The 25431-nt window shown below is 42.3% G+C and overlaps 3 protein-coding genes across 4 annotated transcripts in view; all 3 read left to right on the forward strand.

The window, feature by feature from the left end:
• The first annotated feature begins 7328 nt into the window (after nucleotides 1-7328).
• Nucleotides 7329-11806, forward strand: haus8 (HAUS augmin like complex subunit 8). Of its 2 annotated transcripts, none has more exons than XM_068707092.1 (10): nucleotides 7329-7409; nucleotides 7820-7884; nucleotides 8399-8460; nucleotides 8678-8798; nucleotides 9118-9228; nucleotides 9312-9415; nucleotides 9601-9759; nucleotides 10025-10166; nucleotides 10877-11018; nucleotides 11514-11806. In XM_068707092.1, exons 1-10 carry the CDS (start codon nucleotides 7345-7347, stop codon nucleotides 11638-11640), a joined length of 1098 nt encoding a protein of 365 aa, XP_068563193.1. In that variant the 5' UTR covers nucleotides 7329-7344; the 3' UTR covers nucleotides 11641-11806. The 2 variants fall into 2 exon arrangements, with proteins under 2 accessions (XP_068563193.1, XP_068563194.1); XM_068707093.1 differs by having other exon boundaries at nucleotides 9133-9228.
• Nucleotides 11807-12276: 470 nt separating this feature from the next.
• Nucleotides 12277-15395, forward strand: sac3d1 (SAC3 domain containing 1). The gene is made up of 4 exons (XM_068707094.1): nucleotides 12277-12331; nucleotides 12999-13431; nucleotides 13865-14147; nucleotides 14384-15395. The coding sequence occupies exons 1-4, from the start codon at nucleotides 12303-12305 to the stop codon at nucleotides 14848-14850; spliced, it is 1212 nt and encodes a 403-aa protein (XP_068563195.1). The 5' UTR covers nucleotides 12277-12302; the 3' UTR covers nucleotides 14851-15395.
• A 296-nt stretch (nucleotides 15396-15691) lies between these two features.
• Nucleotides 15692-25431, forward strand: part of cpamd8 (C3 and PZP like alpha-2-macroglobulin domain containing 8) — a 40332-nt gene continuing 30592 nt past the window's right edge. Inside the window, exons 1-15 of the mRNA XM_068707231.1 lie at nucleotides 15692-16450; nucleotides 18751-18902; nucleotides 19418-19440; nucleotides 20100-20265; nucleotides 20659-20711; nucleotides 21303-21320; nucleotides 21823-21877; nucleotides 22055-22168; nucleotides 22461-22545; nucleotides 22714-22822; nucleotides 23050-23277; nucleotides 23463-23633; nucleotides 23722-23850; nucleotides 24010-24208; nucleotides 24556-24737. Coding sequence (XP_068563332.1) covers nucleotides 16365-16450; nucleotides 18751-18902; nucleotides 19418-19440; nucleotides 20100-20265; nucleotides 20659-20711; nucleotides 21303-21320; nucleotides 21823-21877; nucleotides 22055-22168; nucleotides 22461-22545; nucleotides 22714-22822; nucleotides 23050-23277; nucleotides 23463-23633; nucleotides 23722-23850; nucleotides 24010-24208; nucleotides 24556-24737 — 1770 coding nt within the window. The 5' untranslated portion in view covers nucleotides 15692-16364. The remainder of the gene's footprint in view (nucleotides 16451-18750; nucleotides 18903-19417; nucleotides 19441-20099; nucleotides 20266-20658; nucleotides 20712-21302; nucleotides 21321-21822; nucleotides 21878-22054; nucleotides 22169-22460; nucleotides 22546-22713; nucleotides 22823-23049; nucleotides 23278-23462; nucleotides 23634-23721; nucleotides 23851-24009; nucleotides 24209-24555; nucleotides 24738-25431) is intronic.

The raw sequence follows: 25431 nt of genomic DNA on the forward strand, positions 1-25431 counted from the left end.
GAAAACAAGCAATTGAGCTATCAAAGCTTTTGGGGAGGAAAAGTCAATATCCCCTTATTTCATTCCCATTTCTGGAGAGCGATAATCTAACAGTCCCAGAGAAGAGAAGAGGTGTTATCTTACGGATCTTTAAAGTAAAAACACAGATCTGCACACAAGTGGTATGTAGACAACACCCTGCAAACACAATCGTGTGATGGTTTTAGTTGATGATTTAGGCAAATAGAGGGTTGAAGTTAATTACTAAAGGTGTAAGATACACAGGGAGGTGACTGCTGTGGACCGTTGTGAATGATACGATGGCAGCAAGGCAGACTGATCATGTCATCCTGCTTCATGCACTTTTACTAACCTGAGGATGTACAGATGGGTAATAAAATAAAGGTAAACCTGAATAAAGGCGTGGCACGACAGGGTAAGATGGTCCCTGAATGGCTTAAGGTGTAATAATGTGAATTATATGCAATGGTCTTCACAATCGCCTGATGTCAACTCAATCAAATACCTTCGGGAGATTTCATCAATGTCATCCGTTTGTACAGATGCGTTGGGAACAGATTCACACATGGTCAGCTGTCCCTCTAACAGCCCTGATATGAACAAATATGGTAGCAACAATCCAAACAAAGTCATTAATCATAGCCGCCCACTACCCCGTCACCCTCACACCAACAACACAGAGTAGCTGGAAACCCCCCCACAGATGATAGGACCCCTCCCGACCCAGCCGCAGCTCAGACAACACTAAGCCCAGCTAGCTACTCACAGCCAGTGGCTAACAGCTTCAGACAGGCGTGGGAGCGGGGCTGTATCCAAGCAGGATCTGCCCCCAGAGCTGCCAGGTCAGGCAGGACAAACAGGGGCTCAGGCCAGGAAACGGGCCCTCTGCCTCGGGGCCTGCGGCCTCTTGCTAATCCCCTCTCCTCCTAAACTCACCCCACTACCCCAGCAGAGCCGGCCCATACCTCTCTGCACCTCTACGCTCCCTACACGCTTGTCGCAGACACTGTGCATCAATGTAACTAACACGCACATGCATTTTTGTTCTGTACACAGTGAACACCGTGCTTCAGTTTCACATTGCATTACTATACAAGATGGCCGAGATTGTCGCCCTCACTCAATACCACGACGATGCTGCTGACCTGCAACCACATTAGGGTCTATACATTAAAAGGAAAGAGGATTGAAAATGCCATTTTTTTCTGCCATTTCACTGCTAAAATCTGAGCTCAGTTTGGCATCCTCGTATGCTACAGGTAAGAGAGAGCCGTATGCACATTATTGTTTTTGAATGGTGGATAATCCGCAGTGTGGTTACAGGCAGTCAGAAGGTGGAGGTTCCCTGAAGTGGTGCTATGCAGGAGCTGAGGCCCTGCTGATTCAGGTTCATATTGATGATGAACGTTCTAGCTTTGAGTATTGTGGTATCATCTCATTGTAATGCATAGGCTCAAATATTTAGGTATAATTTGCCTATCTTGGAGGCAGTGGTTCCTGTTGGCTGATTATAGCCTGAATCACACTTACGTGTGTGACCACTTGACCACAGAATGTAGATTATCATATTTACTTAAATATGCTGGAATGAATAACACTTAACAATTTGTTGATTTTCTTTTTCATGCTGTGCACCTAAACATGAATAAAGAGAAATTCAAGTAATCGATTTGTCAGGCAGGGACTGAGGTGGCCTTCCGTCCTTCAGAGGGCTTTTGTTTTGAGTTTCATATCACGCTTCACTTTTTGGCACATTTAGGTTGTGGCTTAAATCCTTCATATATTTCAGCTCAGAAATTAGCTCAGAGTTGCAGTCACACAGAACATTTAAAAATATATATAGTTTTTTTTACCCAAACCGCAAACATACAGTTATTAACAAGTTATAAACGTGTTTTATAGAACATTACATTACATTGCATTACAGTCATTTAGCAGACGCTTTTATCCAAAGCGACTTACAATAAGTGCATTCAACATTGGTAATCAAAAGAACTACTAGTCACCAGAAGTCATAAGTACATTTCCTTTTCCAAACAAGCATCTAAGAGCATGAAGCAGAGCATAACTCAGAGCCAAAGTACAGTGCAGAAACAAGAAAAACAGTTAGTGCTATAAACCTAGGCAGATTTCCTCCTTCTCCCTTGAAATGAACGCAGCTTTAATTTTTTTTACTTCAATGAGAGATTTAAACCCAGCAAGACATTACACAGTGCTTGGATGTGTGTGTCCCTGGAAGCATTAAAATAAGACCAAACAACTGCTAATCACAAAATGTGAGTTTCCATGAAGGCAGAACGAGTTGAATGCAGGTGTGTACAGTCACAGTGGCAGGGTTGTGCAATGCTTCCCCCAACATATTCCCCAGTTTTTAGTCAGATGTACACCGAAAGTCTCTGGTGGTCTCTGATGGTAGTTGGTCTGCAGGTTCCTCTTTTTTAGGGCTCTCCTCCACCAAAGAAATTCTTTCGTCAACTATAGTTGATTTAATCAACACATCTGTACAACGGAGTTTCTCCACAAAGAATCACACAAAAATCACTTTAAATCTTGTGTTTACCAGAGATATCCTAATAAGTTTCTTGAAAATAAGTAATTCAAAACAAAAAAGGCATTAAAAAAAAATTGTCGACTAAGACCAAAACAGCCAATTAATCGAGTAGTCGACTTAGCGCCCGTACTTTTGTTGATGAAATCCTGAGAAATATAGAGGGTTAGGCAGAGTTGCTGAGTAAACACTTGGTATCCATTCATTCGCAAAGTGGCTCCAGGGGACGGGTAGGGTGGGTGGGTGGGGGGGGCATGAGAAAAAGAGGGGGAATAAAAGAGTGAGAGAGAGAGAGAGAGAGAGAGAGAGAGAGAGAGAGAGAGAGAGAGAGAGAGAGAGAGCGCAACCTTTTTCTTGCTCAAGCTCATCAAGTACGGGCCAGGGCTCTTGAAAACGCAGGGATTACCAGGGTACTGAGTCTGCTGGCCTGGGCCGCCTCTGCTCACTCCTGCACTGCACGCTACACTGCCCTGCTAAAGAACCGCACATGGTTCTCACACACACACACACACATACACACAACCAGTCATGCTTGCTGTATGGCGCTCATCTCTCATTCTCAAAAAATTCACATGGATGCTTAACACAAATACACAAAGACCGATACTCATACACACACGGTCTTTTCATGAATTAACAAGTACAACTCTGTTGGTCTCTGAAGTTACACACATATCCTTAAGCAACACATACAGTCATCATTTGCCTCAGTTTAACAATATGTTACAAGCATGCAAGCTCCTGCAATTGCACATGTCAGGAACATAAACCTTTGACCTGTAATGATGCCATTGGAGATACACTGCATGTTCCTAATGTTTCTGGCTGAATAAACACCTTGCTGCCCCTGAGACACATGTAGGAAATCCCCCAGCCTCCAGCACCGCAGCTCAGGGATGCTGCAGGGTTCATCCACAAGAGTGAACACCAAGCCGAGGTCACATAGTGTGAAGACAAGCACCGTAATTAAACAATTAGGAAGTGAGCGACACGTGCATGAGTTGGAAAACTGGGCTTTGGGTCATTTGATGGAGTTTGCGGTGTTGCTTTGAGGCCACGCTGCTCGTCATTGCAAAACTGCAGGTCGCGGTGGAAGAAAAAGGCCACCATGTCAGCTTGAGCCCACATTTACCTACCTGTTATTTGTGACATCTGAGCTAAATTGCAATGACTGCAATGGTTGGACATTTTGGGAAATGCACATATTAGCTTTCTAGCAGAGAAATAGATAGGAAGATTGACACCATATGAAGCTAAAGCCAAGAGACGGCCAACTTTGACTGAGAACAGATGGAAACAGCTAGCCTGGCTTTGTCCGAAATATTCAAATATCCACGACAAGCACTTCTAAATCTCACTAATTCAACATGTTATATCTGCCTTTGGACAGAACCAGGCTGGCCGTTTCCCCGTTTCCAATCTTTATGCTATGCTATGCTCAGCTAAGCTAATTGTCTCCTTTTTCCCAGCTTCATTCCAGTTGATTTTCTGTGAGAATATGTTGCATTTATATCAAAGCTTCTGTAGCTATCAGCAGGACATACCCAGTGTGATACACCCTGAGTGGATTTGGAGATTTTAAAGGGACAGAAATGACCAGCAGATAGTCTGAAGATAGGAAGTAAACAGTGTCCTAATGCTCCACTGCGGACCGTGGTTAGCCAACAGAAAGAAGCTTATCTACTTAATACTGGGAGCCCTTGACTGACTGGTTGGGTCCTTCTTTAGCTTCGCAAGACAAGAGCAAACAGTAGAAATCATACACCCATCTGCTCAGGAAAGCTGCAATACTAAAGGTTCCTAAATTCAACTCTTGAATGCTGAAAAAAATCAATAGGTATACCCACAAGCAAAAGCACGATAATCAGATTTAGAGCAGTGTGAGTTAGTTCAGATATCCAACTGAACGCGCCAAATACTGCAGATTGGCTTTACTGTATGAGGCACTGTGGATTTGAGGCATTCCTGGAAGGCTATGTGGACCAGACTGGCAGACTAGGCCGTGATGAGTAACAGCTTACCGCAAAGGGAAGAAGGGCTGGTGAGTGGGCTGCATGGGTGGGTTGTCTGTGTGCGTGTGTGTGTGTAGTCATGTGTACATACATGTGTTAGGTGAACACACAACAACTCTTCTTTCACTTCATTCAGAATATGAATTCAAGCGGGTTTCATCTTGCATTTCTATCGCCCTAAAAATGTGTCCAAGTGGCGAAGCAGAGTATCAGTGAGGTCACAGTGACATAGACGAAATCCTTCATTGGACGTCAGAGTTTCGGAGCAGAGAGAAAGACAAGAGAGGTGGGCTCAGAAAAGAGACAAGGACTTTCATTCAGCGTCCTCGTAGCGTCTGTCTTTCAACGTGCTCTTCTCACTCTTTCACTTCAGCTCCTCAGCCTGGATCCAGTCCTTAACTCCAGAAAGAAGTACAAAAGAAACCACCATACCACTAAAACATTTTTTCATTATTTAACCACAAGTTTTACTGATTGAATCCAAAAGAGTCCATCCATACTGCACATGTTTCCATCATCAACGGCACTTGTTTTCCACCTCAAAGGCAGCTATTGGTGCCGGCATTGCCTGGTGGTGAGAGATGGACAGCCAGCATGCGGACACACAGCCTCAAGGCTTTATTACACTGAGAGAGAGAGAGAGAGAGGAGAGCAATGATAAGGCCCGGCCTTTACACAGACTGATAGGACACACACACACACACACACACACACACACACACACACATGCTTGGAACACACACACATACAAATACAGGCATGTATTTGTGAGATATTTGTTTTAGTGCCAAGCGCAAATATTCAACCTTTATCATGAAAATTCATTAAAAGCAGAAAGGTCAGAATAAAACTACCTGGATGTCATCCAGCATGGACACCGTATTCAAATCTAATTCAATGACTGTTAAAAAAAACTTTACCTTAAATACTATTATGTGACACGTTATGATAGAGTAGAATTCCCATGCAAATATCAAACTCACTGCAAAATTGCCTACATTTTGAAGCCCTCCTACAAGCCAACAGCATTCTTTCTCTCTCTACCCCCGGTGGTTTATCCATCCATGTGTCTGTGGATGTGACTTAGGATAGAGGCAGCTGGTCAGTGTTTACCACCCAGTCCCACACCCGCTCTCCTCACATTGTCCTTCCTGTTGTCCGAGACCAGCTCAGACAGGTGGGATCAGCACCCATTATGTTCTTTAAGACGTGTGCACACAAACAGCCAGTAAACTGCAAGTAAGAGACCTTGTTAAGCAGACAACACATAGCGGGGAGACATAATTACATTACATTACATTACATTACAGTCATTTAGCAGACGCTTTTATCCAAAGCGACTTACAATAAGTGTATTCAACATAGGTATTCAAGAGAACTGCTAGTCACCAGAAGTCATAAGTGCATCTCCATAATCTTGAATGAAGTCTGTACAGACTGAAAGTATATTGTAACTTGAGAGGATTGTAGACCCTTACACCCATCTAGTGGTTACTAGAACAACTGTAGCTTTTGATATCCCCTGCCGGCAATGTCAAAGCAGATGTTGAGTTCTTTCTCCGACATATCTTTTTTGACTAGTGCCTCTATGACCTGTACGAATGAATAATAATGATATACGAAGTCTCAGCAAATAAGACAGCACCATGAGCTTCATCGCACAGACGGAACACTCACATTAGCTATGTGGGGTGTTCATGTTATTATGTGTATGAGCAAGAACATATCACTGCAGAAGAAGAGAGGGCAGGTGAAGCAAAAATCTTTTCTATATAAAGTAATGCAGAACTGTCTGCAACTATATGATGACCATAAACGTAGGAGTTATTTTGAAATTCGGGATCAGGTCATCGTCACAAAGTTAGAAGGAAAAACCACCCTCAAACTAAATTAAGTTTTATCTAATCATCTTGGATGGTAACGGCTTTATCCCTAATAGAAACATCTGTCTTATACAAATTGTATATTACACAAATAATTATGAGTGATCAAATAACACAGTGTGGGGTCTTTATGAAAGAAGCTGGTTGCAGCATGATTATAACAGTTGTTTTTTTTCATCATTATCAATCACCTGCACCGAGAATTCACAAGTGAAAACACCTGTTTATAATTAGATCAATTAGAAATCAGAGCTTGAAAACCATAAATAGGATTCAGATTTTCTATTTGGTGTGCACAATAACAGAGGCTCTCTTCAAACTCTCTCCAGATTTTGGAGAGAGAGTTTGAGGACTGTAGCCCTATAACAATATATTGTATTTTGTGAACTAAGTTAATTTTCAGTTAATTTTTTTTGTCTGATACTTTAATGAATATATGATAATTGAGAATAAACAAATGTTTTTGCTTTCCCATTGCACTTATGTACACATTTTATATTTACAGCATGCTACAAATTTAAATTAAATATTCGTTTTGTACTTAGTCACATCAGTGTGCAGTTGGCATGTGGAAAGAGCTATTTATTTGGTGTTTTTGTGAAAGGTTGTGCTACAAAAGTATAATTTTGGAAGAGTTTATTACATTTTGAATGAAGTGTTTGCTCTAGCAAGAGAGGGACGCTATTTTGTATTTTCTGTATGTGTTTATGCGTGTTGAGTCTTGACAAGGAGGGTCGTAGTTTCAGAAATCGTGTTTTAGCAATTGCAAAATTGAGCATAAGCTTTTCAACGTTGCTTTTAAACCGCCATTAATACACAAAGAAGGGCGGAACGAACGTATCGCTTCTTGTTTCTACCGGTTACAAAAAACGGGTGTACAGGCGGTTTGCTTCAAAACATTATGGCGTCGAGAAGAACATCAACAATGCCAAGTACTTTGAAAAGTACCTCCACCGACACTAAAAGGTAACTTTAGTCCTCGTCGTATTTTTTCCTTTCTTTTTTATCGATTGTCGTGTAATTCGCAGATTTGTGGCCGGTTTAATTGTAGGAGGATGTAATGTAACGTTAGAGAAGAGCCAGCCAGGCTAAGCTATTTCAGTTAATACGCTGTAACGTTGTTTTATTTAGCAGAAACATCACCTTTTTCACACTGCTGGACCAGACGTATAGCTAATAAGTAGGCTGGAAAAGAAAATACACCTACAAGCCTTCATGTTCTTGTGAATTGTAATAATAAAGTAACTTATCGGTAGCTACTCTAAGCTAACTTGTTAGCAAAGCTTTCGGTTTAGCTCGTTTTCCAAAACAAAGTCACCGTTTTATCTTGTAATTTGTGCTCTCATTCCTTTGACTCCTTTCTGGTTTGTTTTCAGCACGAAAAGTGGGAGCAATGCTAGTAAACCCACCATCACCGGAGCTGGGAAGAAAGGTGTTAAATGTAAGTATTCGTATATGTTCATGTTAACTTCATGAACGCTAGTTGTTAGTTTGAGTGTAGTGCTGTCACTTGTCAGACATAACGCATAACGTTAGTTAACTGTATGCCAACAAATTCCCATACAGTCCTCTACCAGTGTTTTAAAACAATCTTTCCAAAGTTCCTCTACAATTATTACCTTTTAATAATCAGCTTGAATTATGTTGATGTTAACATCCCATTGATGAGAAGTTGTCACATCAGAAACGTGTTGCAGTATAACGGTGCATAGACACTTCTTAAACCATTTTCTGTAAGAAAATCTTCTCACTCCACCCACATACTCAACATGTTCCAAAACTGATATTAAATACTGCTTTATGCCGTCATCTTAAAAACGTTGTTTTTCCCCTTTTTTGATAGATAATTTGTAGCTGATATCATTTCAATGATGTGAGATATGTTGAAATAGGTTTAACTAAGCTTCACCAATTTCTTTTTTTTCTTTTGTTAATGTCTTTTCATCAATCTTTAGCAAGTGGAACTATTGTCAAGTCTCGATACATGCAGGCTGCTGAGAAGACATCTCTTTCAAAGGTAATACTATTTTATTTTTTCCTAAAACATGATATGTGTTTCACTCGTGATAATCCAGCTCAGTTAGGATATAGACCTGTCAACACTCTGAGAGATGTTTCAATGAGAAGTTCAATGCTGCCTCTGTTATGTCAATGCAGTTCAGGTGTTTGCCTGTTGTTACATTGTTTCTGTTATACATTTTTGTATCTCATTGCACCACTATAACCATTCACAGAGTAACTCTCTGACCAACGAGTCTATTGTTGTTCCGCTGAGACCTTCTTCACCAAAACCCAGTGGTGTCAAACCGAGGATCGGCACTCCACCGAGACGCTCAATGGCCCCTCCAGCAACACGTAAGTAGTTCCTATGGTGGTAACTGTGCATGTGTACTCGCACAAATGAGCGATGAGTACATTTCTCACTATGGTTGTTGTAGTGTGTTCGAGGAGCAATGATGTTAACTTCCAATCACTTGGACTGCTTTAAAGAGAGTTTTTATATTTAGGTTTAAAGGCTGTTGTTGATACTTAAGATTTGAAGTGACGAAACTAGAATCATTCACAATCTAACATAAAACCCAACAGTGCATTCTGAATTCTGATGAGTCTGTAACTTTGTCAAAATGAGAACTATGGATAACCTTTACCTATTTTCATGTTATCTTCCTTTCAGCAATGATGTCACAAGAAAGGGATCCTTCATTGCTTGGGAAAAGTGTTCTGCAGTCCACTTTCTCAGATGGACACTGCTTTGGACCAAATTTTGATATTTCAGTCATTAAAGGTAAAGTGATTTAAACTCTTAAAATTCTGGAAGTTATGTACAAATGAGAGTGTCGTATAACAGGTTTTATTTTTTTCTTTAAGAAAAAACTATTCTTGAAAATGCAGTCGAGCTTGAGAGAAATCCAGAGACTAATAAGAGGATCATTGAGATGCAAACATTCCTACTGGCCTACCTCACAGCTAAGGTGAGTGAGTCTTAACATATACGTGTATCTGAAATGCTGAAAACTGCTTTTAATGCAGCTGCTTTGTTAAATCAGTGTACAATAAAATGTAATCCTAGTAGTTTTTAGTTTCTTGTCCGCTGTGTTCTGTGGGGAATAAACGGTGCCGTGTTGTGATTGATCTGACTCTTCTCACTTTGATGTAGATGGAGAGCAACAACGCAAAGGCTGAGGCTGAGGCAGAGGCAAGGCTCATGCAGGAGATGGAGGAAGAGGAGGCGCTGCATAACGAGGTCCAGGAGAAGAAACGTCAGTACCTCCTCATGGAGAAGGAGAGGCGAGAGAATGAGCTGCTGGATCTACAGGTAAGGAACTCGCTTCCTTTGTAAGGACCTCTTATGATATGTGGTCTGTCTTTAAAAAATGCATGTTGAAATAGCTAAATAAAAGAAGACCATGAAAGTTATATTTTTGTGTCACTGTGCATGAGGTAAGATGAAAACAGCTGGTGAATAGCTGGCTTAAATGTTTTTTTTTTTTTTTTAGAATTCTGTGTTATAATGTAAAGAAAAAGTGTGTGTGTGTAAGATAGGATGAGTGCATCTTACTAATATTGTAATTTTCCATCAGATCGCCGCACTGACTCCTGTGGCGGAAACGGCCAAGCAATTCACAAAGAACTACAAGTCTTTCGCCACAGCTGTTGACACCACACGACATGAGCTGCCTGTCAAGAATTTCTACATTGACGGGGACAGAAAGGAATTCCTAGGTTGTTGTTTTAAAACATTTAAAGTTTTGCAAAAACAACACCGTTAAACATAAATTAATTAGTTTAACACTCAAAAATGTAGCTAATCTGCTTCAATATTTTGATCGGATTGTCCCTAACTCTATAAAACTATATTCTGATATTTAATCTTTAATTGGTGAATTCTAATTGGTGCAGGGAACTATCTGAAACCACCTGACTCCAGCTGTGTCCTGTCCACTTGAGATGAGCACAGACAAAACAAATACAGGAATCTCTAATAAGATAAAATAATCCTTTATTAGTCCCACAATGGGGACATTTGCAGGATTACAGCAGCAGAGTGGATAGTGCAAGAGACATAAATAAAAAAGTATAATAAATAAGGAATCACACAGTACCGGTATAATAAATAAGTAAAAAAACTAATATATTTGTACTGCCCAGATTATTTAAATTTCACAGTTGATACATTGGATTTATATTGCACATAAATGAATGAGGAATTATCAGTAAATAATGTAAAACAACTAGTATTATTCTGACTTGGGCAGATAGTTGGTGATCAAAGTAAGAGGTTAGTTTTCAGAGTCGTCATAAAAGAAAAAATGTTTAAATCAGTTTCTATGTGTGCTCCTGAACCTCAAATGACATGTGTGTAATATGTATTTTGCAGGAACCTATGATAGATGTTATTATAATCATATCCACTTTGTAACTACTCATTTCAGATAAAGCTGAGGCTTGCCTGAAGGAGAGTGAGGCGTTGCTGATGGAGTGCACAGAGGGAGATCATAAGGACAGCAGCACTTCTCTAGAGTGCCTTAAGGACATGAAAACGACATCAAAGGCCATCAGTCAGCAGCTGTCAGGGTGGGCTCATATACAGAGAACGTGGTGATGCTGTGAATACATGATCTGCTATTTGTCAGCGTTTTTATGAATTATTATCTCCGCCAAGAAAATCATGCGATCCTCTGCGTCAATTTTGGGTTCCATTCATTCAATCACAAGTTATTAAGTTATTACAGTGGTGGTCATGCAGACACACCTGGCAGAGATCTGCACTTTACTGAGTGTCCCTTTCTAGCTCCCCTTTTGTTCCTTCCCATAATATTTCACTTTATGCTATGACTGCTTTGTCATAACTGTTAATGACAAAATCTTCTTTAAAGAGATCATCATTTAGTATTTATGTCGCTGAAACAAGTAGGGCTGCTGTTTTGGTCTTAGTCGACTGAGATCACTTTTGTTGACGACAGCCCTAGAAACAGAACAGTTACTTTCTTATGAAGAACTGCATGCGTAAAAATGCATCCTGACTTTGACCAGCTTGTACTCAAACATTGTTGTTTTCCATCTTCCTAGAACATTTTCAGAGCTGCTGGAGTTGTCATCGTTGGTCTGCCGCCACACAATCCATGTCCAGCAGGCCACGGAGGAAGACCAGCTTGGCACCGCAAGAACCCACCAGCTCTTCTGTCCTAAACAATGAAGGATGCCACGCAGCCTGGGATACACAGTACATGCACTTTGGTTTATGTATATTTGTACCATTTGTGTCTTGTTTTTATGTATGCCGTCTTGATTTCTTTGCAGCTGTATTATGATATATTGTAAATGCTAAATAATGACTGATACTACTTAATACTTGTATTGTAATAAATGCAACAAGAACCAATGAAAATATTGATTGAACAGTCAACATGGGTCTTTAAAAGAGAAACAACATGTTATTAGGGATACAAATAGGCCTCTCTGAGAAGAGTTACAAGGCATGGACATGTTTAAATCCATGTTACATTTATGTTCGGTTGATAACGGAAAACTATCACAAATTAATTTAAAGATTTGATGTAGAAGCAGTGTGGAGTTCAGTTATATGAATGTTTCTTATTAATTTGCGCCTCTTGTGTCTTAGAATTAACTTTAACAAAAACTTTTTCTGACAAATGTTTGAAAATAGTAAAACTATACGATTTGTATAATTTAATTCAAAGATCCTCCTGGCTTAAACCTCAAACCAGAGCCGTCTTTTTAAACTGCTCGGCTTCAAACCGGCGCGTCTTATTCCGGATGTGACGTCAAGTCAAAACAACAGTGACTCATTTCTATTGGCTGATTCTGGAAAGTGACGACCGGTGTCTTCTATGACCAATGAACCGCAGGAGAGTGCCTCGTCGCATGTGAGTACATGTTTTTTTTTTATTTCAAATATCAAACATTTTATAGCAAATGTTATACAAAGCCAAGTTTTCTAACTGGTGATGACCGCTCGCTTCATTTAACTTGCGTATTATTCGATGATAGTAACGTAATTCGCGCGTTATCTGTCGTTGGTAGCTAATAGCTAACTGCTGTAGCTAGCTAATGCCTAACTTTAGACAGCAGCCTCGTAGTACAGCTTCCAGTACGTTATAGCCTTACCAGCTACCAGTCCGTAGTAGCCTTACCAGCTAGTATCAGGAAAAACGTTGCTGTTATGTCCTTTTTTTCATATCTTGCGAAAAAGCAGAAAACAAAATCTGATTTCAGATAAAACTAGGATGACCACAATTACAGCTAACGTTTGCTATTTCAGAGTTATATTAATGAAGCAACAGATACAATAGGCTCAGTTTACATACTGTGAGATAAAGGCAACTTTTAAATCTGTGCTGTGTTACACAAAGAAATCTATAATGAGAGCAGAAGTGAGTTAAGCATAGCTGTCATGTGTCAGTGGGTCAGATGTCGACTAGTGCCACCGCAAGAGGAGAAGCCACTCTTGTGTATGCTTATTGTATCAGATTCCTATTGGAATAAATATTACTACATATTCAGCTAACAACCAACCCGTTTCCTCTGGAGCAGCTCTCACTCTCAGAGGAGGGATGCACCACCAGGAGGAGGAGGAGGGGGAGGAGATTGGAGACAGAGGACTGAAGAACAATGGCGAGGCCAAGGCAAAGCACAGGTGAGAGACGGGGAGAGGGATGAGAGACGCGAGCATCATGGGAAAGAAACCGTGCCCGGCGGGACCTGCCAGACCATGTGCCCTGCTCGTGAGCTGCGGGACCGCGAGCTGCAGAACCGCCTCCACCGCTTTGAGTTGTTAGCGGACACGGAAAGAGACCGGCGGCCCAGGGGAGACCCCTTGCGCGTCGTCAAAGAGTATTCCAGACCAGCAGCTGGGAAAGACTCGACAAACCCCACTGATCTTCGTCCGCCTGCAGTGCTACTGAACACCGTGTTTTATCTTATTGATGACATCACTGCCTCCCCTCACCTGCGTCCATGGACAGAGGCAAGTAATGTTTCCCCAGTCACTCAGTTTCGACTGTTGCCAGTCAGAGTTCGGTCAAGAGAAACTTTAACCATGTGTTAATAAGGGAATTGGAACTTTTGGCATCATCTACACACACACACCTTTGATGGCAGTTGAGACATAGTTTACTGTAACACACACAGAGTTGGCACAGCTTCATGTAGATATCCTTTAAAACATGCAGTATATGTCTAGACCAGCAACCTATTCTTTAGAATACCAAAAAGGCACCAAATGACCATATATAGCAATGAGTAAATGTTTGACATTTGGACACACAGCGCAACACTCACTGTGTGTTTTGGTGCCTAACAAACGGACAAAACTATCAGTCCAGTGGCCATAGCATTTACGTAAATACACGTGAAACTCTTCGCAACATGTGTTAACATGAACGTATCTCTGATTACAGGTGTACAGCTTTGCCTTTGATCGTCTGCGTGGTGTGAAACAGGACATGATCATCCAGAGGGTGTCTGGTTTGACCTGTGTGGCCATTTTAGAGCGCACAGTGCGTTTCCTCATCTATGCCTCCTATCGGCTTTGTGGCGAGCCCCTGCGGCTCTACGACCCACGCATCAACGACACACACCTCCAGGAGAATCTGAGCTGGCTGTTGGATTGCTACGCGACTGGAACGGGACCGCATCCCAACCAGGAAGAGTTGCAAGCTCTTGGTCTACTGTACAACTTGGGTTTGTCACTGTGTTTAATACAGCTTTTACCTTTTTGGGGCGGTGTATTTGCCTGCATTTTTAAGCATCATATAAATGACTTGAGCAGATGCAGAGATCTGATGAAAAGGTTAGTTTGTTGAGCAGTCTTTTCTCAGAATCTGTTGTCATTGGCATCTCTCTGCCCTCAGATAAAAAAAAATATAATTTCTTTATTATGTCTTCATGCTTGTTTACTCTTCTCTCGCCTCCCCCAGGTTCAGCTCGTGCCGCGCAGCACATCATGGAGCTCCCCGAGCGGCTCCGCAGCTCTCCTGCCATCGCGCTCGCTCTTTCCATCAACCGAGCTTTTCTGGAGCGAAACCCCGTGCGGCTGCTCCGATTGGCTCGGAGGTTGAACTTCCTCCAGAGCTGCGCTCTGCACCGTCACTTGGTGACATGTGGCCGAGACCTGCTGCTAATATACAGCCACGGATACAGCAGCCGCAACTGCCGCTTCCCTCTGGACGGACTGGCTGGGCTCTTATCTCTAGACGAGGCGCGCGCGGCCCGACTCTGCCGGGCGTACGGAGTGGTGGTGAACCAGGACAACCAGTTGGTTTTCTCCAAGGCTGCTTTCACTGAGCCCGAACAAGGGAAGCTGCACTGCAGACTGTATCACAACGTAGTGGCAGAGAAACAGAGAGACCTCAGTGTTGGGAACATTATTCACGGTTGCGCTTGAGACAAAAAAAAAAGGAGTGAATTATTACTACAAGTAACGTGATGCTTGATTGTTTTGTACAATAAATTGTCTCTTTGCTGCTCTCCGTCCACAGGGTGATCAGTGCCACTGGCAGGGATTTAAAACCTAGTCAGGATTCTTCAGCAGTGTTTTCATCTTTCTGCTCCTGTTATTGGATTTGAGCCTTGGAGCTTCTTTCAAGGACACATGTTCAACATTAGGGTCAGGGCTCTTGTTGAGCTCATGGCCACACTCCACCTGGAGCTCAACTCAGAAAAGAAAAGCTCCCTCTTGGTTCTGTAGCAGCTCCTTCATCATGATCATGCACTTGGTGCCTGATTTACTTAAAGATGTGAATTTACTTTTATAATGTTATAATGTATAACTTTTGCTGGTTATGTTGTTACTGTTTTAATGTTATGTTCATGCCATATTGTGTTTTTTGGTTACATTTTTCAGGAAACCTGGAAAAACTACAGTGTGACATTCTTCATTTATTCTCATCAATAAAGTACCTCAGAAACATTGAAATAAATGTGTGTAACATAAAAGAGAAATGCCTCGGTCCTTCATTTAAACTCGGTGAGACTTAACTGCATATAAGCCCTTTTACCACTTGAGGGCAGCAGATATCTGTAGAGCGCGCCAACGTATTTAAACAAGCATTAAAAAAAAGGAATTGACTAACATTTTAGTAATCCCTCTTTAAGACCTAATTGTGTGGTTAGTGTTTCTTTTCCTTCTTTTCTCTTTGTTTTCCACTTTGGCAGCATCATGATGTTTTCCAACGCAAAGGAAACTATTTGTAGCTGCTAAATCTTGTGAGTTGTCAGCTGGAGCAGAAGTATGTGAAATGTGCAGGTAATTTATGGTGGTTCGAGCAGCGGGCTCCGCGCCTCACACTGGGGTTAGTCATGCTGCCGCGGCTCACAAGTGAGAGGAGGTATTGAGGTGAATGAAGCGCAGCCGGACGCCTCCTGACTGACTGACTGGCTGCTGGAGGAGCAGGAAAAAAAAAAAAGAAGACAAGAGACCCACCGACCTACTACAGACCACTCGGGAAGGAACTGTCGGCGAAGCAATAGTTGAACGGATTTTTTAACATGTCAAACATTGCTTTAGAGTGACATTTGTGCTCCCTGAAGTGGGAGGACGCTTCCAATTTGCAATGCTGAAATATGAGAGAACGGAACCGGGGCGGGTGAATGCACATGGGAGAGGACTGTCCGTGTTCTCGGGGCTCTAAGAGGAAGAAAAAAAAAAAAAAAAAAGATTTGCTTGGAACTGGATTCGGCGAAGTGGGATGATTACAAAAAAAAGTTGATCTTTGGTTCCGGACGAAGCTCCTGCACACCTACCATGCCAACCGACCTCAATGGCTAGAAAGACGAAAGACAGAGAGCGAGCTGTAGACACAGACTGTTAACTCTCATTTAACTTGGAGTCGGAGGACCCTCAAAGTCCTTCAGAGGGGGGAGCCGATATCCGGCAAGTCTCGGTTAACTGAGGCCAAAATGTTGCGGGTGTCTTTGACAGCTTTGAGCCTCTCATGGACTTTGTTCATCTGCAACGTGAGCAGAAGTTATGCACAAGAAAGACAGTAAGTAGCCCGCGTTGCATGCGATGTCTTTAAGCTCTCTACGAGCATTCCCGATGCTCTCAACCGGGAATTATAAAAACCACAACTTTAAATTCAGCCTCAACATTTTAAATCAAATTGAGAATGTGTGTGTGTGGTCACAGCAACATCAGCAATTTTGATTAAAATATGTGCAGCAAACATTTTGATCATTAATTTGTAATAATCACCGTCCTAATCTGTGAGATTTTAATGTTATATGTGAGGATTTAATGTCATTTCTGATCATAACATTGTATTATCACAGCACCTTGCCATTCATATTTGTTTGTTGTTCATTCACTGCTGTGTTATTGGACCTGTCAGCAGTTACACAAAGTGATGCAAAGAAAGCTGGCCTCCTCTGCTGATTTTATTGTGATGGCTGGAATATATGCAGCTTTTGGTATTTAAGTATTTACAAATATTTAAATTCCCAGGTTTGACAGTAGCTTATTTCATTCAGTTCATAAATGACTTTAATCTCTTTGATGTTGTTAGTGAGGCTGCTGTCAGCTGCTCAGGAGCTTAATTCTAACCTTGAGATTTGTGTTAATGGGAAGGAGTTGTAAACAATTCTTCCGGGGGGTGGGGGTGGGGGGGGGATTGAGTGCAGCTCTATGAATTAACAAAAAATACTGACAAATGCAGGCGTGATTTGCAAAGAAGAGCTTAAATCGTTGTCAAGTATTAAACAGCTCAGCTGAGGGTGAAATTTGGGCAAAAAGGCGAATAAGCATAAAAACCATGTGACTGAACTAAAAAAAAAACTGGCTGTTTTTAAGACTTCACCTACAAAAGGGAGCACAAATCCTTCTCAGGCACTGACCAGCTCTCAGCTGAGGACAGAAGTTGAGCAAAAACAATGAGAAGTTGAGTACATGGAGCCATGTGACTGAAATAAGCATGGTCTCCAGCACCTGATCCGGGCTCATCCGAGAGCTGGTTAAACTCACTGTAGATCAAACGCACAGAGTCAATTTCCTCGTATTATCTGCCTTCTCCCGAAGCCTTGTTTTCCAGGGGGATTTTCTCATGACTTTCTCTCTCAGGAACTGTGGTCGCCTCCGGCTGTAATGCTGTAGTGCTGTAATGCCAACCACCTGATCCTTCTCTCAGGCATGCAATTGGGTTTGCGCTCAAGGCTTTGCTCATTCCTAATTTGTGTGATCTTCAGTAAAGTTTTTCAGGGGGTGAGTTGGCCTATTTGCCTTAAAAAATAAGAGTTGGAATGACTTGGTCAGGGCTGAAACAAACAAGGGAATATTCAGGCTTATATTGTTTCAGGTACATAGTCTGCCACATGTGGATGGCATAACTAATTTGGGACTGGGTGTTCTTTTTTTTATCAAGTTAGGTTTGGATACTCCCTACATCATTTTGTTTTGCCATGTTTTTCTTGTGTAGCAACTGAGCTACAACTGCATTTCGTAAGTTATCCTTAAACTGCTCCTCATGCCCCTAAGATAACCCCTAACAGACCTCACTGCTGATTTAGTTTACAGGACCATGTGTACAAGAGTCCCTAAAGCTGGCGCTTTGGGTCTTAGAAAATCTTACAAATAAATAGTATTATTATTCTGTCTTTGCTACCTGAAAGACGTAGTCCGCCAGCACCAGATGGCATATTCTTTCATCCAAATAAAACTTAAATTGGCCTTTTCTTCCCCCTGTTGATAAGCATCAAAGAATGACCTTTGCTCTGTGACCTCAGTGACAGGCTCCTTCCCTCAATTAAGTGTCAGAGTGACTGTGTGGAATCTCAGTCGTTATTTTTCAAAACAGACGCCAAGGTTCTGTCAGAGGTGCCAGACCACCCAAAGAGAAAACCAGGGCAGAAAGCTCATTGGCCGACAGGTACCGTGTCCCTGGTAACCATTGCAATTAAACCTGATCTTGCTGCACAAATCCAATCGGAATGTCCCTGTTGTTTGTAAGTGTGTTTTGTTGCGTACGCGCGCGTGCGGGTCAGGGAGGAAGCGAGACGGAAATGTGAATTTATTCCTTTGTTTACCTGTGTATCGTCTTGCAAGATAACACTAGAATAACATTCATCTAAACTCAGGAATGGTAAGTGGTATCAGAGTCTGAACGCGCCTAAAAGTGGAGCGCTGAGGCAATTCATATGTGTTCATATTCAGCATATACATCTATGTCCTCCTCATGTTTGTTCTCTCTCTCCCTCTGTTTTGCCACCTTTACTTTTCCTCCTCTGTGTACTCTCATGTCCTCTGCTCTCCTTCCATCTCATCCCCCTTTTCTCCACCGTGCTCTTCTCACAGGGGTTATTTGGTCGCTGCACCCTCGGTGTTTCGAGCGGGCGTGGAGGAGAGCGTGAGCGTAACCATCTTCAACGCGAAGGCAGAAACGCGCGTCCAGGTGCAGCTGACGGTGAAGGGACAGACGGTCGCCCACAGCCACGTCTCGGTGCTCGGTGAGAACAGAAGCTAAGGTTACACCGGCACAATGCATCACTTTTAGAGGGAGAACCTGCACTAACAAGTTGAGCTATGAGACGCCCCCCCCCCCCCCCTTTGTGTGATTTACTCAAAGGATGTAGAGATCACACAGGCGCACATGTCGATTTGAAGAACGCGCCCGACGTGAGCCCGATTGACCTCTGCCCTCGCTGTGTGCTCCTGACCAGCTATGGTTGTCATAGACATTGTCTTTGATTGGAGACATCAGTTCAGCCTATCCCACCGGCCACTTTGTGTATACAGTGTGTAATTTGTTTGACAGCGCCATTGATAGATGGTGCTTGCTCTACCTCAGAGTGGCATTGAGACAGGCTGCAGCTGGATTCCCAGTCTAGTAGCGCTCATAGCTACTGGATGCCAATTATACAGATGTTTGTACAGATTTCAGACAACTGAGACACAAGTATATGAAAATGCTCCAAAAAAAAGAAGTATCCCACATTGAAATATCTTGTTGTCTCTCTTCCAGATAAAGGAACCATCAAGCTAAGGGTGAGTCTAACTATGTTCTACTTAATTTGTTTCCTCAGCAGAGTCCCACGGTGATAAGCACGCTGCCTTCCAGAGATGTGTAGAATGCGCGGCGCTGTTTAGCTGTGACAGCTGCACAGTAGTGAGAGCCCCCTTGTCCGTTGTGTGCACATTCCTCAGGCAACATGCAAATCAACACTAACGTTATTTGTAATGCAACATCTGTCTCCGCTCATTCATTGGGAATAAGGTAACAGCCTCAATATAATATGCACCAGCTGTTGACGTGCATGTATGGTCCGCCGCCCCCGAAGGCTGGAATAGATCAATCTAGTATACACAACTCGATTCTTCCCCTCTGTCTGTCCCCTCCCTGTAACCTCCACCCTCATTCTCGTGAAATACAGTCATGTGCAGTGTGCTGTGGTTGAGCTTGGCATCTTTCTCTGGTGTTTAAATGTAGTTCTTTTGTTATGCAGTGGCTTTGGTTCCATAAAAATGTATCAAAAATGTTGAATCAAGGTGAACTGTGCAGCTTACAGTAAACTTTTCAATCCTTCCCCCACTGACCTCATTTACTTTTGGTAAATCCGTCCCTGATCCTCTTTATGTTTGCTTTTGTGTGTGTGTGTGTGTGTGTGTGTGTGTGTGTGTGTGTGTGTGTGTGTGTATGCCATCAGGTTCCCTCTGGGCTAAGAGGCCAGGCCCATCTGAAGGTGTGGGGGAACCGTCACCTCACCGAGGGAGGCTACATCTTCCACAACTACACCACTGTCACGGTGGAGAGCAAGGGCACGGCCGTCTTCATCCAGACTGACAAGCCTGTCTACAAACCCAAACATAAAGGTTCCCTCATAGTGCACCTGGTAGTTAATCAGTTAAACACCGCACAGACATGCAGAGCATTGAGACTCATTTTTAGGGCTTTTGTCACGGAATCAAACTTGGTTAATGAAAATCAGCCATAAGATGCCGTCATGTTGATCCTGGGTTCAAACTGAAGAACAACGATGGTGATCCTGATAGGTAGTATGGTGTATTCTGATTGGGATATAGCATTTTAATTCATCACATTACTTCAGACGGTCAATTCAATCAATTCCGTCGAGCAACAAGATTTTATAATTTGATCCGTGACGGCCGATCCGAACAGAAATACTAATAAATGTTCATAATACATGTTTAAAGGGTACAAGATTGCTGCATTTTACAATATTGTGTTTCTTTTTCTGCCTTCAGTGTTCATCAATGTCTACACAGTCACCCCTGATCTGAGGCCAGTAAATGACAAGGTACTTCAAAGTTGCATCCAAAAACATTGCAAACCTAAAAACACCACTCTTTGACACCAGGCAAATAAACCAGAAAGAACTCAGTCTTAAGTCCAAATCAACAAGATGTGTGGTGAGATCTGTATTGCAAAAAATACAAATTCTCAATTTCCAGAACCGTGTTTACATTATACAACTGACACACTCACCTTTTTACCATATCACCTTGGCAATAGGACAACATGTTATTTTTGCACAAACATACTTTTCCATCTCTAATTGGTGAAGTTAAGAGGATAAACCTGGTCTGCCGTGAGTGCAGAGAAATGTACAGTTACCTATTTACGGGAGCCATTTCTCTTGGAATGTTAGCAATGGCTCCAAATATACTGTGCAACTGTGCAGACAGACGGTTTATTGATGTTTGCAGCTATAAAGGCCCGCTGCTGCTGGTACAGGGCAATACTCACTTTCACAGATGGATGATTGTTGGATAAGGAATGAGCGCGGGAGAAGCGTTGGGCGTAGGATCCTCCCGAAGGCTTAACAGTTTGTATCTTATTCATAATGTCTTGTTCTCGTCTGTCCTCTCGCTTTTTTTATTTTTTGCAGATTGAGGCGTATGTTTTGGTGAGTGGAGGCTGCCGGGACCACCCACGGGACAGTGGCAATTTTAATTCCCAGCCTGGTGGGAGATTACAGAGCAGGAGTCAGGGCAGCTCACCTAGATAACAGGGTGCTCTTTGGAACTGTACAAGGATAAACAACATGAAAGGAATCTCTTCTCGTCTCTTAGTTTTGTCTTTATCAGTCCCCCCCCACACACAACCCCACACACACTGTGTCTCCCTGTCTCACACTTGCTGGCCTTACTCATTTATTGTCTGTCTTCCCAGAACTTGAGTTTTTTTTGTAGAGCAAATAACAAGCTGCTGCTTCATAAGAAGCTTAGGGAAGCTCATGCATTACTTATAGCTAGCGTATGGATTTCTTTTGTTTTTTTTACCTGCAGCCTATGTTTAACCGGAGGAAAAGTTATAAAAGTATTTTGACAGTAGCCAGGTCTCTGGGTCAAGTTCAGTTCAAGGACTTAAATGTGAAATGAGTAATCTTAACACTTCTAATTTGACAGGATCCAAGAGGATCCAGGATGGTCCAGTGGAAAAGTCTAAAATCCATCTGTTGTGGTGAGCCACGTCTTCTATAATGTCTTTGCACTTTCATTGCTCATTTTATTTCAGTATTAAAACATAAACAAGAGGGTGATACAACTTATCAGGAGTGCATATGGTGGTACGGATATGGTTGATCCCTGTCCACCGTACAGGCATTGAAGGTGTTAACTACATTTCTCTGTCCTATAGGCGTCGTGAACATGAGTCTCCCTCTGTCTGACCAGCCTGTGTTTGGAGAGTGGTTTATCTTTGTGGAGGTGCAGGGCCACACCTATAACAAGTCGTTTGAAGTGCAGAAATATGGTGAGACACTAGACGTACAAGAGAAGCAGTTCTTTGTAGAATAAATTGTCCTGTTGTTCTTTCTTGTGTTTTTATTTCTAGTAGTGATATTTCATGTTCAGTGTATTTAAAAAAAGTTACTTTAAAAGTTCCATTGAGTGTTCCAGAAATAAAGAAGCAAACTTCACACAGTTCTGATGAACATCTTTAGAGATAAGAAGAAAACACTGCCATGAGTGTCGTTTTATGCAGAAAGAGTATAAGATATTATACAACCAAAATTAGAAGTAATATTATGTCTCCTCCCTCACAGTGATGCCCAAGTTTGAGTTGGTGATTGATCCACCACGCTACATTCGTGATCTGAGCTCATGCGAGCACGCTACTGTCAGGGCCAAGTAAGTCACTCAGAGAATATATCGAAACTAAAGTGAACCTTCATCGTTCCTTTTGTTGGTACATGTAGCTCTGCTTCAGTACATTCATCGTGCTTTTTTATTGTTTCTGGATTCGCTGACCTTGGCTGCCTCGTAGATGTAGAGTTCTGACGTGTCAATGTTGTACAGGTACATCTTTGGGAAACCAGTGATAGGGAAGTTGACCGTGAATATGACCGTGAATGGAGTGGGCTACTACCGTCATGAGATGGGCCATCCTGTGATCAAAACCATGGAGGTCAGTTTATTTACTCCCTGGTCAACAGATATCCTGATTCTGCGCGTTAATGCTCCTGTTTAAGAATGTGGCAGCAAATTAAAGGCTGGTATTCAAATATGATTGTGTTATTCAGGGCTGAATTTAGTAAATATTATTATCATCGTACATACATTGAACATAATTGTTATTATGTGTGATTCGAGCTCTGCCACTAGAATTATGTTCCACTCCTCTGCTGTCCTCAGATCAAAGGCTCTGCAAACTTCAGCCTGTGTGTCAAAGACATGATGCCCTTGGATGTAGCCGATCACTTCAGGGGCACCGTGAGCATCTGGGCGTCAGTGAGCAGCATAGATGGGAGCAGGCAAACCACTTTTGACGATTCAACGCCCGTCCATAAACAGCTCATCGACATCAAGTACTCAAAGGACACGCGCAAGCAGTTCAAGCCTGGTCTGCCTTACAAAGGGAAGGTGAGACGGATGTAGCTTTTGAGACTGTAGAGACGCAACCACTGCATGTAACACCAAATGCTGTTCGTAACCAGCTTTAATGTCTGCCAGCTGGTAACTACAGATACATTAGGCTGGTGATTATGTACCCCGTTGTCTGCTTTTTGTATTTTCCCACCTACTGTTTGTTAATTCTGTCCCTGTAGATTGAGGTGACCTACCCTGATGGGAGCCCAGCTGATGGGGTGAGGGTGCGCGTCAAGGCAGAGCTGACCCCAAAGGACAATGTCTACACCAGCGAGCTGATCTCCAAGGACGGCCAGGCCACCTTTGAGATCCCCTCCATCCCTACCGCTGCCCAGTATGTCTGGCTAGAGGTCAGTAGCGGTAGGGTTAGGTAATATAAACAGGGTGAAAAGAGATGGTAATTTTAAATCAGAACTTTGTATTTCTTTTTTGGCATAGACCAAGGTGACATCCATTGACGACAAGACAGTAGGAGACCAGTACCTGCCCAGCTACCTGTCTATCAGTAGCTGGTACTCTCCCAGCAGGTGTCACATCCAGATTCAGAGCCCCAGTGCTCCACTCAAGGTCAGTGCCGTCTTCTTTTCCTAAATTCCCTGCGAATGTCGTCTTCACCATCAGTCGTTTCAGACCATTTTATCAAAAGATAATATATTACGTCATACTGCCACAGTGTCATCAGTAACTTAGTGATGGCAGCGTATTTGCGTCTCTCCGCGTGCGTAGGTCGGCGAAGAAGCAGAAGTTGCATTCAAATCCACCTGTCCCTGTAACTTCACACTGCACTACGAGGTGGCATCGAGGGGGAACATCGTCCTATCGGGCCAACAACCGGCCAACCTGACAGCCTCGCACCGAGGAAAAAGGGCGACAGTGACATTTGACAAGAACATTCACACCACCCAGCTGCCTCCTTCTGCCTCTGGTAAGTGTGTTTTTTATCCCCTGGATTTTGATAGATTTAAGATGTACAGAAAAACCTTTTAGGAGGCCTGTTTTCTTTTCTACTCCCAGCAGCATGTGCTAAGAGTTAAAATGTCTGAGCATTAAGCCTTAAGAGGTTTTTTCTAGTAGTTTCATCGTAATAGCAGCCCAGAACCTTATGTAAGCATCACACAGGCCCCGGCCTATTCCCTGTGATTCTCCTGTCTGTTCCTTTTGATTGAGTATGATTGAGTGTCCCAGCATCTTTATCAAAGATGTCTTTAACATCAGAATACCTAGTCTTTATGAATACTGTTTCACCCCCCCCCCTTGCTTTCACGATGCCAGGTGTTGCTGGCTCCTCCTCCTCCTCCCAGGCCGAGATGGACAGCTGCGTGTCGTATCTGCGTTTTCCCGTTAGCCACAGCATGGCACCACTCAGCCGCCTGCTGGTCTACTACGTGAGGGAAAACGGCGAAGGTGTAACGGACAGTCTGCAAATCCCTATCCAGCCCGATTTTGAGAACCAGGTTTGCATTATCTTGAACAAATACTGTAAGGCCTAGTTCCCTGCTTTCCCCTACCTATTCCACAAGAGGCTTTATTTCAAAGAAAAAGAAAAGAAAATGTATCAATAAAAACATACACAAGATACAGAATACAGGTGTGTCTAGGTATTAATTAACCAAGTAAGGAAGGAGCATGACCATGTTGGCCTTTAAAAATAAGCTTTAAGTTCAAGATATTTTGTTTTTCCAAGGTGGTCTACACGCAGAAAGGCTTTAAGTATCCCAAGAAAACCATTTTATCTGTAATACCCTTTATTATTTAAAGACAATACTCACCCCAAAAAAGCCTGTTCACCTTGCTGCCGTCTGGAAAAAGATACAGAAGTATCTGCTGCCGAACCACCAGACTTCAAAACAGCTTCTTTCCTCTGACTGTGAGACTCATAATTTATCCTTCACCCTCCATATACAATATATATTTTTTTGTTTTCTTTCCTATGAAGCAAATTGGGATTACAGTCTAAATTTCGTTGTGCAACCCTGTCGTACAATAACAAATAATAAACCTTGTAACCTTGTAAAATTATCACACATTAATAAATTAATGAGGGTAAGTTAGTTGCCAAACCGTTGATGTTGGATATGTCTTGGGTATTATAAAAATATCTTTATTAATAATGAATAAAAACATGGAAAAGTCAGGATATATATTTTG

The sequence above is a fragment of the Cebidichthys violaceus genome, unplaced genomic scaffold (genome assembly GCF_023349555.1).
Source record: "Cebidichthys violaceus isolate CVI_PGR_0920_01 unplaced genomic scaffold, fCebVio1.0.p SCAF_13, whole genome shotgun sequence".
Taxonomy (NCBI): domain Eukaryota; kingdom Metazoa; phylum Chordata; class Actinopteri; order Perciformes; family Stichaeidae; genus Cebidichthys; species Cebidichthys violaceus.

Bases quoted from the DNA above. Each gene is read 5' to 3' on its own strand.
- sac3d1 (XM_068707094.1), top strand. From the start codon at position 12,303: ATGAACCGCAGGAGAGTGCCTCGTCGCAT. The intron at 12,332-12,998 runs GTGAGTACATGT...CCTCTGGAGCAG, and splicing joins AGGAGAGTGCCTCGTCGCAT to CTCTCACTCTCAGAGGAGGG. The intron at 14,148-14,383 runs GTTTGTCACTGT...CGCCTCCCCCAG, and splicing joins TGGTCTACTGTACAACTTGG to GTTCAGCTCGTGCCGCGCAG.
- haus8 (XM_068707092.1), top strand. From the start codon at position 7,345: ATGGCGTCGAGAAGAACATCAACAATGCCAAGTACTTTGAAAAGTACC. The intron at 9,416-9,600 runs GTGAGTGAGTCT...ACTTTGATGTAG, and splicing joins TGGCCTACCTCACAGCTAAG to ATGGAGAGCAACAACGCAAA. The intron at 10,167-10,876 runs GTTGTTGTTTTA...TACTCATTTCAG, and splicing joins GGACAGAAAGGAATTCCTAG to ATAAAGCTGAGGCTTGCCTG.